The following is a 13,520-nucleotide window of genomic DNA, read 5'->3' as shown; positions in this document are numbered from 1 at the left end:
AATTCTCCTTCGTCCGGCTGTAAAAGCAAGCCACCCTTACAACTGGTCAAGGCAATAATGATTCACCATGACCTCGATTAATCCTTTAGATACAAATTCTATACTCAACACGACGCCCTTCTACTGCTTCTCCTCGTCCAACCTTGCCATCACCTCCCTCTGCCCCGTCCCTATCCCTGCTCCACCACCACCCCGACCCGACGTCATCGTATGCTTGTCCGCCTCGCCCTTGCCGAGTATAAACGTATAACTCTCCGACCGATCCCTGTTCATCCTAGCCGTCGTCGCCGCCTTCTCATCATCGTCGTGAATCCCAGCCTTTTCCTCGTCCGAGACTTCCGTCCTGACTCCGTTCGCAGACCTACTGGCAAGAGGTTCCGAACCGACCCTCTTTGGTCCTCCCGGTCGTACACCTTCCTTGTTGTTCATCGTCGTCATCGTGGAGTTGGCGTTGGAAGCGGAAGAAGAAACGGTGGAGGCGGTGGAATTGATAGCGGGAGAATGACTCCGACTACGTTGTTGTCCTCCTCCATCCATCCGTACGCCCAACGACCCTCCCTTCCTCCCTTGTCCCTGCACCACACCCGCAACGGTTCCCGCACCCAACTTCCCACTCCCGCTCGCCAGCCCCTCGGGCATCTCCAAGAACCACCTGACAAAGAACCAACTCCTCCTCCACCTCTCTTCCCGTATCTTTTCCCCCCGTCTCCTCTCGAACGCTGCTCGGTATCGTTCGTAGCCCTCTTTGAAATGGGGTGGGATGCGGGAAGAGAAGATGAGTTCTCCTCGTGGATTCTGGGTCGGGGGGATGGGTGGGATGACCGAGCTGGATGATGATGTGGAAGAGGAGGTTGAAGGCGGTTTTGGTGAGATGGTGGTTGTTGTGTTTGTGGATGGTGGTATTGTCGAAGAGTTCGTTCTCGTCCCCACCCCCACCCCATTCCCACCGACCAACCTCTCCTTCTCCCCCTCCGTCCCCAACTCCCCCGACCTCCTCCCTCTCCCCACCCACCCCCTCAACCTCCCCGCGATTCCCTTCCCGTTCCCAAGCCCCGCATACCCATAGCCATACCCCCTCCTCATATTCAAGTGCATATTGATCCCCCTCAACGCCCTATTCGCATGCGGCACGTACTTGTTCGCGTAGGCTATCCGTTCTTGGTACATCCCTGATGCGAAGAAGAGGACTAGGGTGACGAGGGCTACTGCTAGGAGGCCTTTTGTTAGGTATCGGACTAGGTGGAGCTGCGGGGTTTTGGAGTTGGGCGGGAATATCAGGGTGGAAGGGCGGATGACAGAGGTGTAAGCTCGTGTCGTTTCATGTACAGTAAGGAGGAGCGGAATTGTGCCAGAATCTGAAGCTTACTTCGCTCGGTTTGAACATTGCTCGATGGGCGAGGAAGACGATCGAGATGACGAGCGTGACCAAAAAAGCTAACAGTTTCCAACACCCGATAATAGCAGACCAAGTCAGCCCGAACCCCCCTTTCGCTCTGTTCAACAACGCTCATATCCGCACAACAAGCTCCAGAAGCATGACTAACCTTCATACCTCCTCCGCCTCCTATTCAGCATCTGCGCGTTCATCTTCAACCTCTCTTCAAAGAGCAACAAGTCCTTGTACGTCGTCGTATCCGCCAAAGGATGGAACGGGGCCGACGGATGGGGGAGGTGTGCCGGTCGTTCGGACGTCATCGACGACGATGGGCGATAACGTATTGGTGGGCGTGGCATGATAGTGTATGAACGCTCCACTCTCAGGCAGATATGAAGAGCTGATGCTAAAAACGATAATGCGAATAGACCAGCTAGACTAGAGATGTACTCATAATAATATAGCTGCTTCAGCTTGAAGTTGTCGAGTTTAACAGGGAACCCCCATACCGCCTTGGACGCTCCCCGGAAGCTAAAGCTCACTCATCCGGATGTAAATTCCCCAAAATCACGTAAACAAACTGTCTATGACGTATACTGTCAATCACGTGATGTTCTCCGGCAACCCCTTCTCAGCCCATTAACCGGGGAGGTCATCATCGGCCGAGAGATGCCGGTTACTCTCTCTTCAGGTTGTCCAGGACCTCTACTCTACCCCTATTCGACATCATCCAACAAGAACATATGATACATGCAATAGTCATACAACATCGCACTCTTGTCACATTCTACGAACCACTCCAAGCAGGAGCAACCACGACCTCACAATGACCCAGACCATCCTCACCTCCTCCTACCCCACCCCCCCTCTCCCCCCACGCACCACCTCCCTCTTCCACTTTTTCCTCCCCCGGAACCTCGACCGCCCATCCGACCACGCCTTTGTCGCAGCAGACACGGGCGTCTCTTACACCCGCCAACAATTCCGTACGAACGCTCTCCGCCTAGGTGCTGGTATCAAGAACCTCTCCTCCTCGCCCTCGCCTTCTTCTCCCAAGGGAAAGGGAAAGAAACGTCTCGCCCTCGTCTTCTCCCCCAACTCGATCCACTACCCGCTCCTCTTCTTCGCACTCCAATCTTCCCTGACCATAGCGAGCCTGGCGAACGCTTCTTATACCCCCAAAGAACTCTGCCATCAGTTACGGGATGGGAAACCTTCGATCTTGTTCGTCCACCCGGCGCTCTGGCCGACGGCGAAAGAAGCCTTGAAGATCCTCTCTGGTGAATCCGCCGAGGCAGGTTGGGTCAGGGAGATCAAGGTGTTCTATACCGTACCCAAGAAAGAGGTACCCAAAGAGAGCGGCGGGATCAAGTCGTTTGAGGATCTCTATGTGGACGAGTCCGAGGTCAAAGATTGGGATGGGGATGCATTGCCAGAAGAGAGCGGCGATGACGAGACGGCCGTGCTTTGTTATAGCAGCGGGACGGTCAGTTTTCTTTCTCTTTCTTGCCTTTTTTTCGTGTCCCGTTTGCTCAATTTTTAACGTCGATCTCAACCTGTCGCTATGCTCTACCAGACCGCCGCCCCCAAGGGCGTAGAGACGACCCACCGGAACCTCTCGCACGTATCCGTCAAGGCTATGACGCTGTTGATGAAGCTCGAACCGGGGGTCGACAAGGTGATCGGGGTCTTGCCCATGTTCCGTGAGTGTCGATTAGAAGAGGTGTTTCGGGTCGAAACAGAGTGGGAAGTTGTTTTGCTAATTTGATCTTATGTGTTTGGACTGGGCGTGGCGAGGTAGATATCTACGGGATGGTCAAGTGAGTTTCCAAGCTACACGAGATCCGAAATCGAAATCCTGACCTTACTCGTCACCTTCGCAGCCTTGTTTGCTTCCCCCTGGTTGTCAAGATCCCCTGCGTCACACTGCCCAAGTTCGAACCCGTCCTCTTCCTTCAAACCGTCGAAAAGTACCGAATCACCTGGGCCTTGATTGTGCCCCCTATCCTGGTCATCCTCGCCAACCTGCCCATGGTGGACGATTACGACCTCTCCTCCCTACGAAGCTTGATGAGCGGAGCCGCACCCCTCGGCGAGGGACTCACGAGGAAAGCCCTCGCCCGGCTCCGAAAGGGAGGCAAGAAGGGTCCAGGGAACCCGGACCTGATGATCGTCCAGGGTTACGGACTCACCGAGACCACGGCCCCGTGTATGGCTACCAAGGTCGAACACGGCTTGACCAAGATCGGATCTGCCGGACAGCTCATCCCCGGCACAGAAGCCAAACTGGTCGATATTGACGGGAACGCCATCCCCATCGACTTTGACAGGCCGTCCAAACGGAGTCAGGCGGGAGAGTTTTGTCTGAGGGGTACGACGGTCATGAAGGGGTACTGGAACAACCCCGAGGCGACCAAGGGGACGTTTTTGGAAGGGGGTTGGTATAGGACAGGGGATATCGCCGAGGTCGATCAGGACGGGTCCTTCTTGTGCGTAGGCGAGATAATCTGGAATCTAGTTGGCCGGCCCGAGCTGATATATATCCTCATTAACAGCATCGTCGATAGGCTAAAGGAGCTGATCAAATACAAGGGGTTCCAAGGTGAGCCTCGTCTAGATGCTATGACCTTTCGGTCCTGATAGATCTAATAATCAATCCATATGGCTTTTCTTCACTGGCAGTTCCTCCCGCCGACCTAGAAGCACTCCTGCTCACTCACCCCAAGGTCGACGACGTCGGTGTGATCGGGATCATGTCCGAGGAACAGGCCACCGAGTTGCCCCGAGCTTACGTAGTACCGCAGGGCGGACTGGCCAAGTGGCAAGATGGGGCCGCTAGGAAGCGGTTGGAGGAGGAGATCGTGAAATGGGTCGCCGGGCAGGTGAGCGTCTGTGTTTGTTACAAAGAACCATATGCGGCCGGGAAACTGATTCTGACTTTGATCAGGTGGCGAATCATAAGCGTCTGCGAGGAGGTGTCGTCTTCATCGAGGCGATCCCCAAGAGGTAAGCTTCACGCGAACACCTTTGCGATAGGCGCCTCGAGCTGATTCGACCAATATACGCTACAGTCCCGCCGGCAAGATCCTCAGACGACAGCTCCGAGAGCAAGCCAAGGTCGACGGACAGGACAAGTCGAACGCTTACAATTCGACCGAACAAAAGCTTGCCAAGATGTAGGCTCATACCCTCATCACGTCACGGGGTACTATAGGATAGGAGAATAGGCGCTTCACGTTTCGCCAGTCTGAGTTCTTACAAGGTTGTACCAAACTATGCATTAGTATCAAAATGTTTCCAAGTCGCCCCGGAGCCTTCGTTGCCGCGCACTGCATCAGCCCTCCGGGGTCTTACCGGTAGGGGGCCAAAGGGTGGTCTTCGATCAGGCCTTCTCTCATTCGGGTTCATAACCGGGAGCCACGGCGATTGAGAGCTTCAGGTGCATATCACTCGCAGCGTGTCCGAGCGATTGCCCCAACACCAACACCGAGTCAAAATTCTCTTTGCTGCGATGGTCGATCATGGAAGAGAGACTTGTGAGGTCGATTCCGCATAGAGCTAAGGATTGAAACCGGTGTGTGGTTCAGTTTCGTTGCCATCACAAGTCCTACCGGTGCGTAATTATGGGCTAAGCTGCATGAAGTGCGATCAGACCGAAACTTTTCCGCTTTCCTGATCAACTCTTATCTGTCGAAGACGGGGCCATGAGGTGGGCTGGAGGATACGTCCAGACCTTGATTCTGAATCCTCTCTCGTCGCTCTCGCACTTCCCATGAACACAAATCCTGTTAATCCCGCTGTTTCATCTGCATCCAAGTCGGACACCGGGGCCAGCATCATCCACGTCAAGTGCAGGCAAGAGTTTGGTCTCCTCCAAGTCGATTACAGTCGACACTTCATAGCTCGATTGGTTCTTCAGCTACAAGGTACCAGCTGCCAAAGCGCAAAAGAAAAATGTATGTTTCGGCTGGAAGTGCCCCCCATTTGAGCATCTCACAGTCCCACCTGCCTAGCCCGCCCCACCGGCTGTGCCGCTGGGGGACCCTAATCTGCGTCCCGGTATTGAGCACTCACTTCGATGACATCGGGTCCACCAAGACGAGGGTAAATTAACTCGTACAGCGCAAAGGCTTGGTGGTCGCACGGTGAGTTGTCGTCAAACACCCGGTCCGGTCGTCCGCTGATCGCATCGAGGTCACATGTACGCACGTACGGAACACTTTGTGAGCAATTTGCTAGGTGCACGTTCCGTCCGAGTGTGGCCGTACATGTAGGGTGGATTTGCGCTGAAACCACGGGCGCCAATGAGTATGCTGTTTCGGATCCTGTTTTTGAGTCTAAGGTGTGCCTTGATCACTTCAATTTGGTCATCTGTAGGAGGAGGGGCGGGATCAGGGTGGGCTTCGACCCCATCTGCGAAATCGCGGTGTGGCTCAAAGATTAAGTGATCGACATCACGTCGTCCTTTAATACTTGCGCTGGCCGTTTGACGTGATACAGCAAACTCGTAAGCGGAAACTCGAGAGGTATAAAGATCGTATCGGATCAACTCGAAATTACATCCGGAGCTAGAGAACCCCAATGCTTCATCCAACCCGATCCTCCTCGATCCCCACAAGACCCCTCTTCATCAGTCCTCTCCCGATCCAACGTAAATGCAACTTCTAGACCTTCCCGCATGTATATCCAGTTGATCCAATCAAGGGAACCAGATACGGAAAGGCTCCAATGTCAACGTCGACAAGTTTACTCGGCGAGGGTGACCTCGACCTCGACACCGGTCTCGAGCTGGATCGAAGTCTGTTCGACGCGAGAGGGAGGCAAGCAGAAGGTTAGCGAATGTCCAGAAAGAGATCGACGTTTGAGGAGACGAAAAGGGGAGGAAGGGAATGACGTACGATCTGCTTGACGACCTCGGCGGTGGTGTGCAAGTCGATGAGACGCTTGTGGATCCTCATCTCGAATCGGTCCCAGGTCTTGGAACCCTCACCACAGGGACTGCGTTACGCGAACAAGAAATCGATGGCGGGGTCAGCCGTTGTAAAGAGCAACGAGGTGAAGTTAGGGGGAAGACGGTACTCACGACTTCCTGGTGGTGATCTTCAAGTGCTTGGTAGGCAACCTGACGGGTCCCTTGACTCGGAGGTCCTTGTCCTTGGCCCTGTTGACGAGGTCGGTCGAGACTATCCCACCCAAACAAGTCACCCAGACATTCAATCCCATCAGCCTCCTGATCCACCAAACTGACCCCTCTCATCGATCAAGCTGATACCCACACTTCTCGAGGTTCTTGACGTTCCTGGAAGTCAAGGTGATCCTGATCTTGTGGACCTTGGCACCAGCGGTAGCACCGGTCTTCTCGTAATCCTCCTTGGTGGCCATTTTGTTTGCAGTGATAGCGACTTGTTGCGGTTGTGGGAAAGGCGACAGCGGTGACTGTTTGCAAAGACTTTTGGTGAGAGAGAAGAGGAAGGACAAGCGTGCGAGAGCTGTGATCGTGAACGGGTTACAAGATCGATGTCGATATAGACAGGGTTCCGGTGAGGTCGCGCGAGGAAGGGAGAACTCGACGGAAAAGTTTGGGAGTCATTGCGCGTGAGAAAGCGCGAAGAAGGAAGCGCAGAATATCCAAGCTGACATCTTTCGCGCGAAGAATGAAGTGTTTCAGAAAGAGGCCATCGATCTTGTCACCCCAACCAAGATTACACACGCCAAATTTATACAGACGACTTTCGAAATAACCCATGACAAGTTCGCTACCGATAGGGAAACAGAAGTGCCGCACGAGCTCGACCGAAGCGGACGAAGCAAGAAGAGTTGACCTCGCTTGCCTGCGACCTGTAAACCGTCGAACACCCCATTCCCCGTTCGACGCCTCCCGAATTAACAACCTCCGACCTCTGTGAGAACCCATCCAATCCAGATCAGCTGTCAGCCCCCACGTTGACCGAGTTGTACGACATCAACAACCGCGACTTACGCTCCAAAGCGACCTCGATCGAGTCTCCCTCCTCGAGATCCAAGCTGTCCGGGGTGTCGTCGTCGTTCACCCTGTTTCCGTCGTAGAAGAATCTGCGCGTCGAATCGATCAAATGCCTGACTGTCAGGATCCTGATGATGACTGCTGGTCAAAGGAGAGAGCACCGTGCTTACCGGATGGCAGCAACGTTCTTTCCGACTCGCTCGGCATAGGCGTTCTTCATGCCGAAGAACAGGACAGGTAGTCAGTACGGCTTGGACTGAGTTATTGCTCTGCTATCAGAAACCCCGTTCGACTCGGATCCGTTGTCACTACTAGCTCGAATCGTGTCGTACCAATCCAGAACCCGCTGTTTTATCGCTTCTCGTTTAATTTCCTGCGTACTTGCTAGGCAGACTTCCGCCTTGGAATCCTCGACTCCAGCTTCCCGACGTGGAGAGCAAATGCCGCTCCGGTGGCTGTCTTTATTCCTCACAGTCTCGTCAAATCGAGCCGTACCAAGCCAAGGATTCCCGTTGCTCTCATTCCCCTGAGACATCTAGACTTGTGCACGTTGTGAAACCCCATTCGATCTCGCCTATCGCCGCGAAGGCTGACGCGGTGGTCCGGCGGGATGTAGGTAAGCTACCTCTCCACCGATTCTCCGGCGCCCTCATCAAGATCCCCCTCTCTGCCTCAGCCTCAAGAACGTTCGAATTTCGTGACCATAACCCGAAATTCTCCAGACGAGACCACGTGTCGACCCCGACCCTCAAGCCGTCCTAAAAAGAAGAATCCTGATCCTCACCTTGAGCTTGTTCAACCTGGTCGTACGCTTGATCTTGAAGAAGACCTTTTTCGTGGCAAAGGTAAGTATAGAGGAAAAATAAATAAAAAGAAAGATGAAGAGCAAGAAGAGCAAGAAGGTCAAGGTTGTAAAGGTCAGCCATGCGGTTCTCCATTTCGAGTAGGAATGATGGGGATGAAGGAAGAGAGTGGAACTCACCTCGTTACCGTCTGTTTCGTTATCGTATTGTGGTCGGAGAAGATAGGTTTGTAGGTGATGTTGTGATCGAAAGCGTGAGCGTGATCATGTTCGCGATATTGAAGATTGCGGTCGTGATCGTAAATCATAGCAAGTGATATGGATTGAGACGATGCATTCCAGTCAGAATTTCGATCATTGGCGTCGAGGTTGATAGATGGAAGCGGTGGAAAGAAAACAAAAAGACGTTGAGCAGATGTCAGTTTGTGCCGAATCACCTTGCATACGCAAGATTTTGAGGATGATCACGGAGATGAGGATAAAGCACGTACCGGTCGAAGTGACCTATAGTCCGCATTATGACACCGGGCCATCCAACAGTGGTGAGAAGAGCAGATCGAGGGAGAACGTCAGCAATCTTGCGTCCCTCCCAGCAGCATCTTCTTATCCAGAGCTTCTCGCTTCCGAACAGCTGCAGAGCTAGATAGAGGATGTACCTTGATGTTCATAGACTCTGTTGTCCAACAATAAAGCATCCTCCAGATCAGCTGCCATCCTTCCCGAATGCATTATCCCCAGTTGCACCAAGGCGACGAGGGGTGACTCAACCCTCAGGCTCGACTCACGCTGCTCGGGCTTGACCTCGCCGGCGGGAGGAGCGGTAGGGGGCGCTTCGTTGTTCTCCTCGGACATTTTGATATGAGTTGCTTTACTAGATTATTCTTGAGACGTGTACTGCGGTGGCTTGAGGTAGGTGGCGATAGAGAACGACGACGATGTAGAAGAAGATGATCGAGCATGAATCGAGCTTCTCGAGTTAGAAGGTGAGAGATTATTTTGATAAGTTATATGTTCCACCGAAGATGACATGACGTGTCGATCTAATAATACTTCCCTCGTGGCGAAAAAGTAAACAACTGATACTTTGGGATTTTCGAAACGACAAAGTCAGAGGATACGAGCTGCAAGCAGGTCTAGTTGGTCTAATCTGCTGCAGTTCTAGTCTGTCTCGACAAGTATCGATAGCCTCCTTATTTGCATTCTTGCCACATATCGAAGCTATTCTATCATGTCATCCGCTGTTCAACTCAAACTCCTCACCCTCCTCAACGTCTCGGCCATCAAGCGCCCTTTCGACCTGGACGTCCCAGGCGGCCATCGATCTTCCCCGACCTTGTCCCGTGAGACCAGTCTTACGCCCCAACAACCTCCTCAACCTTCAACTATCGAAGCGAACGGAAGCTCGTCTTCGTCTTCAAGAGGAGCTGATGGGGAACCACCAAAGAAGAAGAAGAAGGGGGTCATCTTTGGGGGTGTGATCGGGCCTAGCGGGAGCACGATCAAGGACGGTGAAGCCAGCAAGTCCGGGAAGAAGAGCAAGAAGAACAAAAAGTCTGAAAAGGCTGTCGAGGTCGACGCCGAGGCTCCTACCGCTTCAGCTTCTGCCGAAGCATCTACCTCCGCATTCGCCTTGGAGCCCGAATCCGACTCTTCCTCCGACGAGGCCGAAACGACCACCTCCAAATCCACTACGACCACGTCATCAACATCAGACGCATTCACATCCCACTTCTCGATCAACCCTCCTATCCTCACCGAACCTACGCGGGAAGCTGCCGAGGCGCACGAATGGACGAGCCGACGGAGAGTCTTGGGCGGGTTAGGGAGGGTCGTCGAGTGTCTGCCGAAAGGTTTCGCCGAGGATGTAGAGGGAGAGAGTTCGGGGAGTAGCAGAGTGAGTATCAGGATCCGGAAGCTGTCCAGTGTTTTGAAGGTTTCTTCCAGTGGATTGTGGTTCTGATTCATTTCGAATACCGTTTCATCTTGCAGATAACTCCCTCTCTCCTCCCTACCTACAAATCCAACTCCCCAAACCCGACCGACCTAGAGAACGCTGCGCTCCGAACGATGGGTGGGTACAAGGATATGTACTTGCATGGAATGGAGAGGGACGAGGATATTGAGGGCGTTAGGGGGGCGGCAATGTTACATGCTGTGAATCATGTTCTGAAGTGAGTGTCGAGCTGTGGAATTGGTGGAGAATGAGGAGGCTATGGGATCAAAAGCTGATGCTCGCCCTCTTGTTCGCCTCGCAGGTCCCGTCGAAAGATCATCCGTAACAACGAAAAACTCGCCCACGCTCAATCCAACTCGACCCCCCTCCCCGCCTCTTTCGACCCGCGTGACCAATCATTCACCCGACCCAAGGTCCTCCTCCTCCTCCCCTTCCGTTCCTGGGCCCTACACTACCTCGTCGACCACCTCTTCCCCCTCGCCCCGAAAGAAAACCAGATCGAAAACCTCCGTCCGTTCGTCTCTTCATTCTCTCTGCCAGAGGGGGTGGAAGACCCGTTGTTGGACGGGGAGAAAGGGAAGAGTTACCCTAGGGACCACGTCAAGACCTTTTCAGGTAACTCGGACGACAACTTCAGGTTCGGGATCAAGTTTACCAGGAAAGCATGGAGGGTCGTCCTTCCTCCTTGTGGGGAGGATAAATTGATCGGGTGTGATATTATCGTGGCTTCGCCGTTGGCTTTGAGGATGGCGAGTGATAAAGAGGGCGGGGTGGATAGTCTGAGTAGTATCGAGGTCGTCGTGGCGGACGGGCTGGATGTGATGGCTATGCAGAATTGGGAGCATGTGCAGGTGAGTCGGATCGCGCTGGTAGTGATGGACGAAGACGGGCGAGCTGACAATGGGTTTTCCATGGGAATTCTGTAGTTCGTCTTCCAGAACATGAACAAGATCCCGAACAATCCGCACGGATGTGATTTCTCCCGTGTCAAGCCGTGGTACCTCGACAACCAGTGAGCAAGACTCGTTATGCATAACATCATGTCCAGCGCAACTGATCTCGCTATCGTTCATCGCGCAGAGCCAAATTCCTCCGCCAATCCATCCTCATCTCGCGGTACGATACCCCGGAGTTCCGATCTCTCTTCAACAAATCGCTCCTCAACGTCCAGGGCAAGATCCGTGTAGAACGCACAGACTTTGACGGCGTCCTCGGGCACGTCCGCAAGGGGGTCAAACAAGTCTTCACCCGTCTTCGCGGGGAAGACGCCTTGGAAGAGCTGGAGATCAGGTTCAAGCTGTTCACCGAGACGACATTACCGGCGTTAATGAAATCGGCAGTGTCCAGCTCGAACACGTTGATCGTCGTCCCTTCGTACTTCGACTTCGTACGGGTGACGGGTCATATGCGAAAGATGGACAAGATCTCGTTTGCCGCCATTTCCGAGTGAGTGCAGTCATAGAGTGGGGTTGATGGAGTGGAGTGACTTGCTGATGAGATTGCGCTTGGGGTAGATACTCGTCTAACCAGGAGATCTCGGCTGCGAGGACCGGGTTCTTCAAGGGGAAGAAATCGTTCTTGGTCATTACCGAGCGATTCCACTTCTACCGAAGGTGAGTCGATTCACTGAATGATCAAACGTTCAAAGGCGTTATGCTAAACTTGACACCGCTGTAGGTACCGACTGAGAGGAGCCAAGACCATCGTCTTCTACGCCCTACCCGAACATGCCGATTTCTACGCCGAGTTCATGGCCTCGCCCTTCTTGCCCTCGGCCACGGGCAAGCAGACGATCGATATCGACGAAGCTGAGGTGACGAGCCGGGTGGCCTATTCGAAGTTTGATTACTTGAAACTCGAGCGGATTGTGGGGACGGAAAATGCCAAGCGCATGATCACGGATGATGAGAGCAAGTTTACTTTTGTGTAGATGATTTTGAGTCCATTGTATATCAGGTCAGACGCTCGCGCTCATGTTTACATCTCGCATTATCACATCGAATCCCGAGGTCGACGAGACGTCTGTCACTAAAGGCTAGGCGATTGGAAGGTTGGTTCCAGACGCTACTCCTTCACGGCCACAGAGGCGGTTTACTTGCGGCCATCCTTGAGTATAGTGGCCCGTCTCGTCAGGTTTCACTGCAATCGCAAATGGATGTCAGCACGATCACTCGAGTTCTGAAAGAAAGAGCTGTATGTCTACCATTGAAGATCGTTTCCAAGCGACGTCCCGGCGACAGCTGAATAGGATGCCAATGATCGACGACATCGACTAAGCCCTCTTTCGCGGCTGCCTCGATATAGTCTGTAACTGATTTGTACCCTCCAATCGGCCACGAATATCTACGTAGGATCGTGTCCTCAATTGAAATCTGCCAGTGAGATGGAGTCCCTTGGGACTTGTTCAACAGGTTGATTGTCTCAATCAGCGGTACAAACACTTTCCATCTGCGAGGAAAGCCCCTAGAACGTTTAGATCTGAATCTGGCTCGTTCTTTTTTTCGGTGTATTTACCTCTTGCGCAGTTCTCCCTCAGCGGTCCAATCATCATTCTCCGCCACAACAGTGCTCGTCGAAGCAACCTTGACTGACTCGGGTGTCTCAACTGCATCGCCATGCGAGCTCGGTGTATGGAGTCTTTGAGACGCAGAAGTTCTGAGACCGATTTGCGAATCTTGTAGGTTGAACGATTGGCGTGTCCAAGCATGCTTTTTATGCCAAAAGTGGATAGAGTGGATGTCTGGGTTCGACTTCAAGGCTTCGTAGGTTGAAGGGTGCTGATCTTCAAGCGGTAAGTACGACAGTATGCATGCGATGACCTGTCGTCCGCTAGAGGATCTGTGTTTGACCGTTTCTGCGTCAAAGCAGCTCAGTGGATGTCAATTGACTCGACGCGCTCTTGAACGGGGCTCACCCTGGAAGACAGGTAGTAAATATCCTGGTAGTAAAGTTCTCCAGGACAACACTCGTACATTGGTAAAAGGCTCCATGTAACGGAAATACTCCGCAACTACCGTCTCCGAATTGAGCATGATATCGATGTGGCCCATTTCCAGATCGGGCAGTGACAAGCTATGCTCGACTTGACGCTTGATCGCTTTAACTTCTCTTGCCTCCCATCCTGGACTGGTGTTTTTCACCTAGGACCATCGAAAGAGTAGGTCAGACTTGATTTGTACGAATTCGCGTCCTACAGTATGTACTGACCTCCCCACCACCATCGTCCCAAATCACCAGAATCAGATGAGGCGAGTCTTGCCCGCTCATCCTCAGTGTCGAGTGTTCGAAAGCGTGCGTTGAAAATGACTATCAGCAAGAGGATCAGCCACACTTGCATGCAATCGTCACTTGTTCATCGGGAGGTGATCTGATCACTTTATATGTGCAGGTGATCGCATCAGCATTA

The 13,520-nt window shown here is 53.0% G+C and overlaps 6 protein-coding genes across 6 annotated transcripts; 2 read left to right on the top strand and 4 right to left on the bottom strand.

Annotated features, from left to right (window-relative positions):
- Nucleotides 1-71: 71 nt before the first annotated feature.
- HD553DRAFT_354798 (Spo7-like protein-domain-containing protein) lies at nucleotides 72-1,801 on the bottom strand. The gene is made up of 3 exons (XM_046183805.1): nucleotides 1,545-1,801; nucleotides 1,367-1,434; nucleotides 72-1,245 (listed from the first exon to the last, which is right to left on the bottom strand). Exons 1-3 carry the CDS (start codon nucleotides 1,732-1,734, stop codon nucleotides 121-123), a joined length of 1,383 nt encoding a protein of 460 aa, XP_046040547.1. The 5' UTR covers nucleotides 1,735-1,801; the 3' UTR covers nucleotides 72-120.
- Nucleotides 1,802-2,201: 400 nt separating this feature from the next.
- Nucleotides 2,202-4,681, top strand: HD553DRAFT_291335 (AMP binding protein; the record flags this gene model as incomplete). Its single annotated transcript, XM_046178367.1, has 8 exons — nucleotides 2,202-2,861; nucleotides 2,952-3,078; nucleotides 3,177-3,195; nucleotides 3,259-3,864; nucleotides 3,931-3,977; nucleotides 4,058-4,257; nucleotides 4,323-4,381; nucleotides 4,447-4,681. 8 exons carry the CDS (start codon nucleotides 2,202-2,204, stop codon nucleotides 4,553-4,555), a joined length of 1,827 nt encoding a protein of 608 aa, XP_046040546.1. The 3' UTR covers nucleotides 4,556-4,681.
- A 1,213-nt stretch (nucleotides 4,682-5,894) lies between these two features.
- On the bottom strand, nucleotides 5,895-6,959 carry HD553DRAFT_279649 (40S ribosomal protein S20). The gene is made up of 4 exons (XM_046178091.1): nucleotides 6,652-6,959; nucleotides 6,459-6,558; nucleotides 6,274-6,373; nucleotides 5,895-6,175 (listed from the first exon to the last, which is right to left on the bottom strand). Exons 1-4 carry the CDS (start codon nucleotides 6,755-6,757, stop codon nucleotides 6,122-6,124), a joined length of 360 nt encoding a protein of 119 aa, XP_046040545.1. The 5' UTR covers nucleotides 6,758-6,959; the 3' UTR covers nucleotides 5,895-6,121.
- Nucleotides 6,960-7,037: 78 nt separating this feature from the next.
- Nucleotides 7,038-9,234, bottom strand: HD553DRAFT_303687 (ubiquitin-related domain-containing protein). The gene is made up of 9 exons (XM_046178905.1): nucleotides 9,217-9,234; nucleotides 8,946-9,129; nucleotides 8,817-8,833; nucleotides 8,652-8,664; nucleotides 8,341-8,351; nucleotides 8,143-8,187; nucleotides 7,529-7,572; nucleotides 7,356-7,447; nucleotides 7,038-7,275 (listed from the first exon to the last, which is right to left on the bottom strand). Exons 2-9 carry the CDS (start codon nucleotides 9,010-9,012, stop codon nucleotides 7,259-7,261), a joined length of 306 nt encoding a protein of 101 aa, XP_046040544.1. The 5' UTR covers nucleotides 9,013-9,129; nucleotides 9,217-9,234; the 3' UTR covers nucleotides 7,038-7,258.
- Nucleotides 9,235-9,286: 52 nt separating this feature from the next.
- HD553DRAFT_20003 (uncharacterized protein) lies at nucleotides 9,287-12,292 on the top strand. Its single transcript, XM_046177091.1, has 7 exons — nucleotides 9,287-10,054; nucleotides 10,150-10,331; nucleotides 10,416-10,965; nucleotides 11,041-11,126; nucleotides 11,195-11,560; nucleotides 11,629-11,727; nucleotides 11,792-12,292. Exons 1-7 carry the CDS (start codon nucleotides 9,389-9,391, stop codon nucleotides 12,042-12,044), a joined length of 2,202 nt encoding a protein of 733 aa, XP_046040543.1. The 5' UTR covers nucleotides 9,287-9,388; the 3' UTR covers nucleotides 12,045-12,292.
- Nucleotides 12,293-12,624: 332 nt separating this feature from the next.
- HD553DRAFT_338617 (uncharacterized protein) lies at nucleotides 12,625-13,381 on the bottom strand (the record flags this gene model as incomplete). The annotated part of the gene is made up of 3 exons (XM_046182359.1): nucleotides 12,625-12,968; nucleotides 13,029-13,254; nucleotides 13,322-13,381. The coding sequence occupies 3 exons, from the start codon at nucleotides 13,379-13,381 to the stop codon at nucleotides 12,625-12,627; spliced, it is 630 nt and encodes a 209-aa protein (XP_046040542.1).
- Nucleotides 13,382-13,520: the final 139 nt, after the last annotated feature.

This window comes from Filobasidium floriforme, assembly GCF_021052385.1.
Source record: "Filobasidium floriforme strain CBS 6241 chromosome Unknown HD553scaffold_1, whole genome shotgun sequence".
In the NCBI taxonomy this organism is placed as follows: domain Eukaryota; kingdom Fungi; phylum Basidiomycota; class Tremellomycetes; order Filobasidiales; family Filobasidiaceae; genus Filobasidium; species Filobasidium floriforme.
The sequence above is the reverse complement of the archived record's forward strand: the minus strand, read 5'-3'. Positions and strand labels throughout refer to the sequence as shown.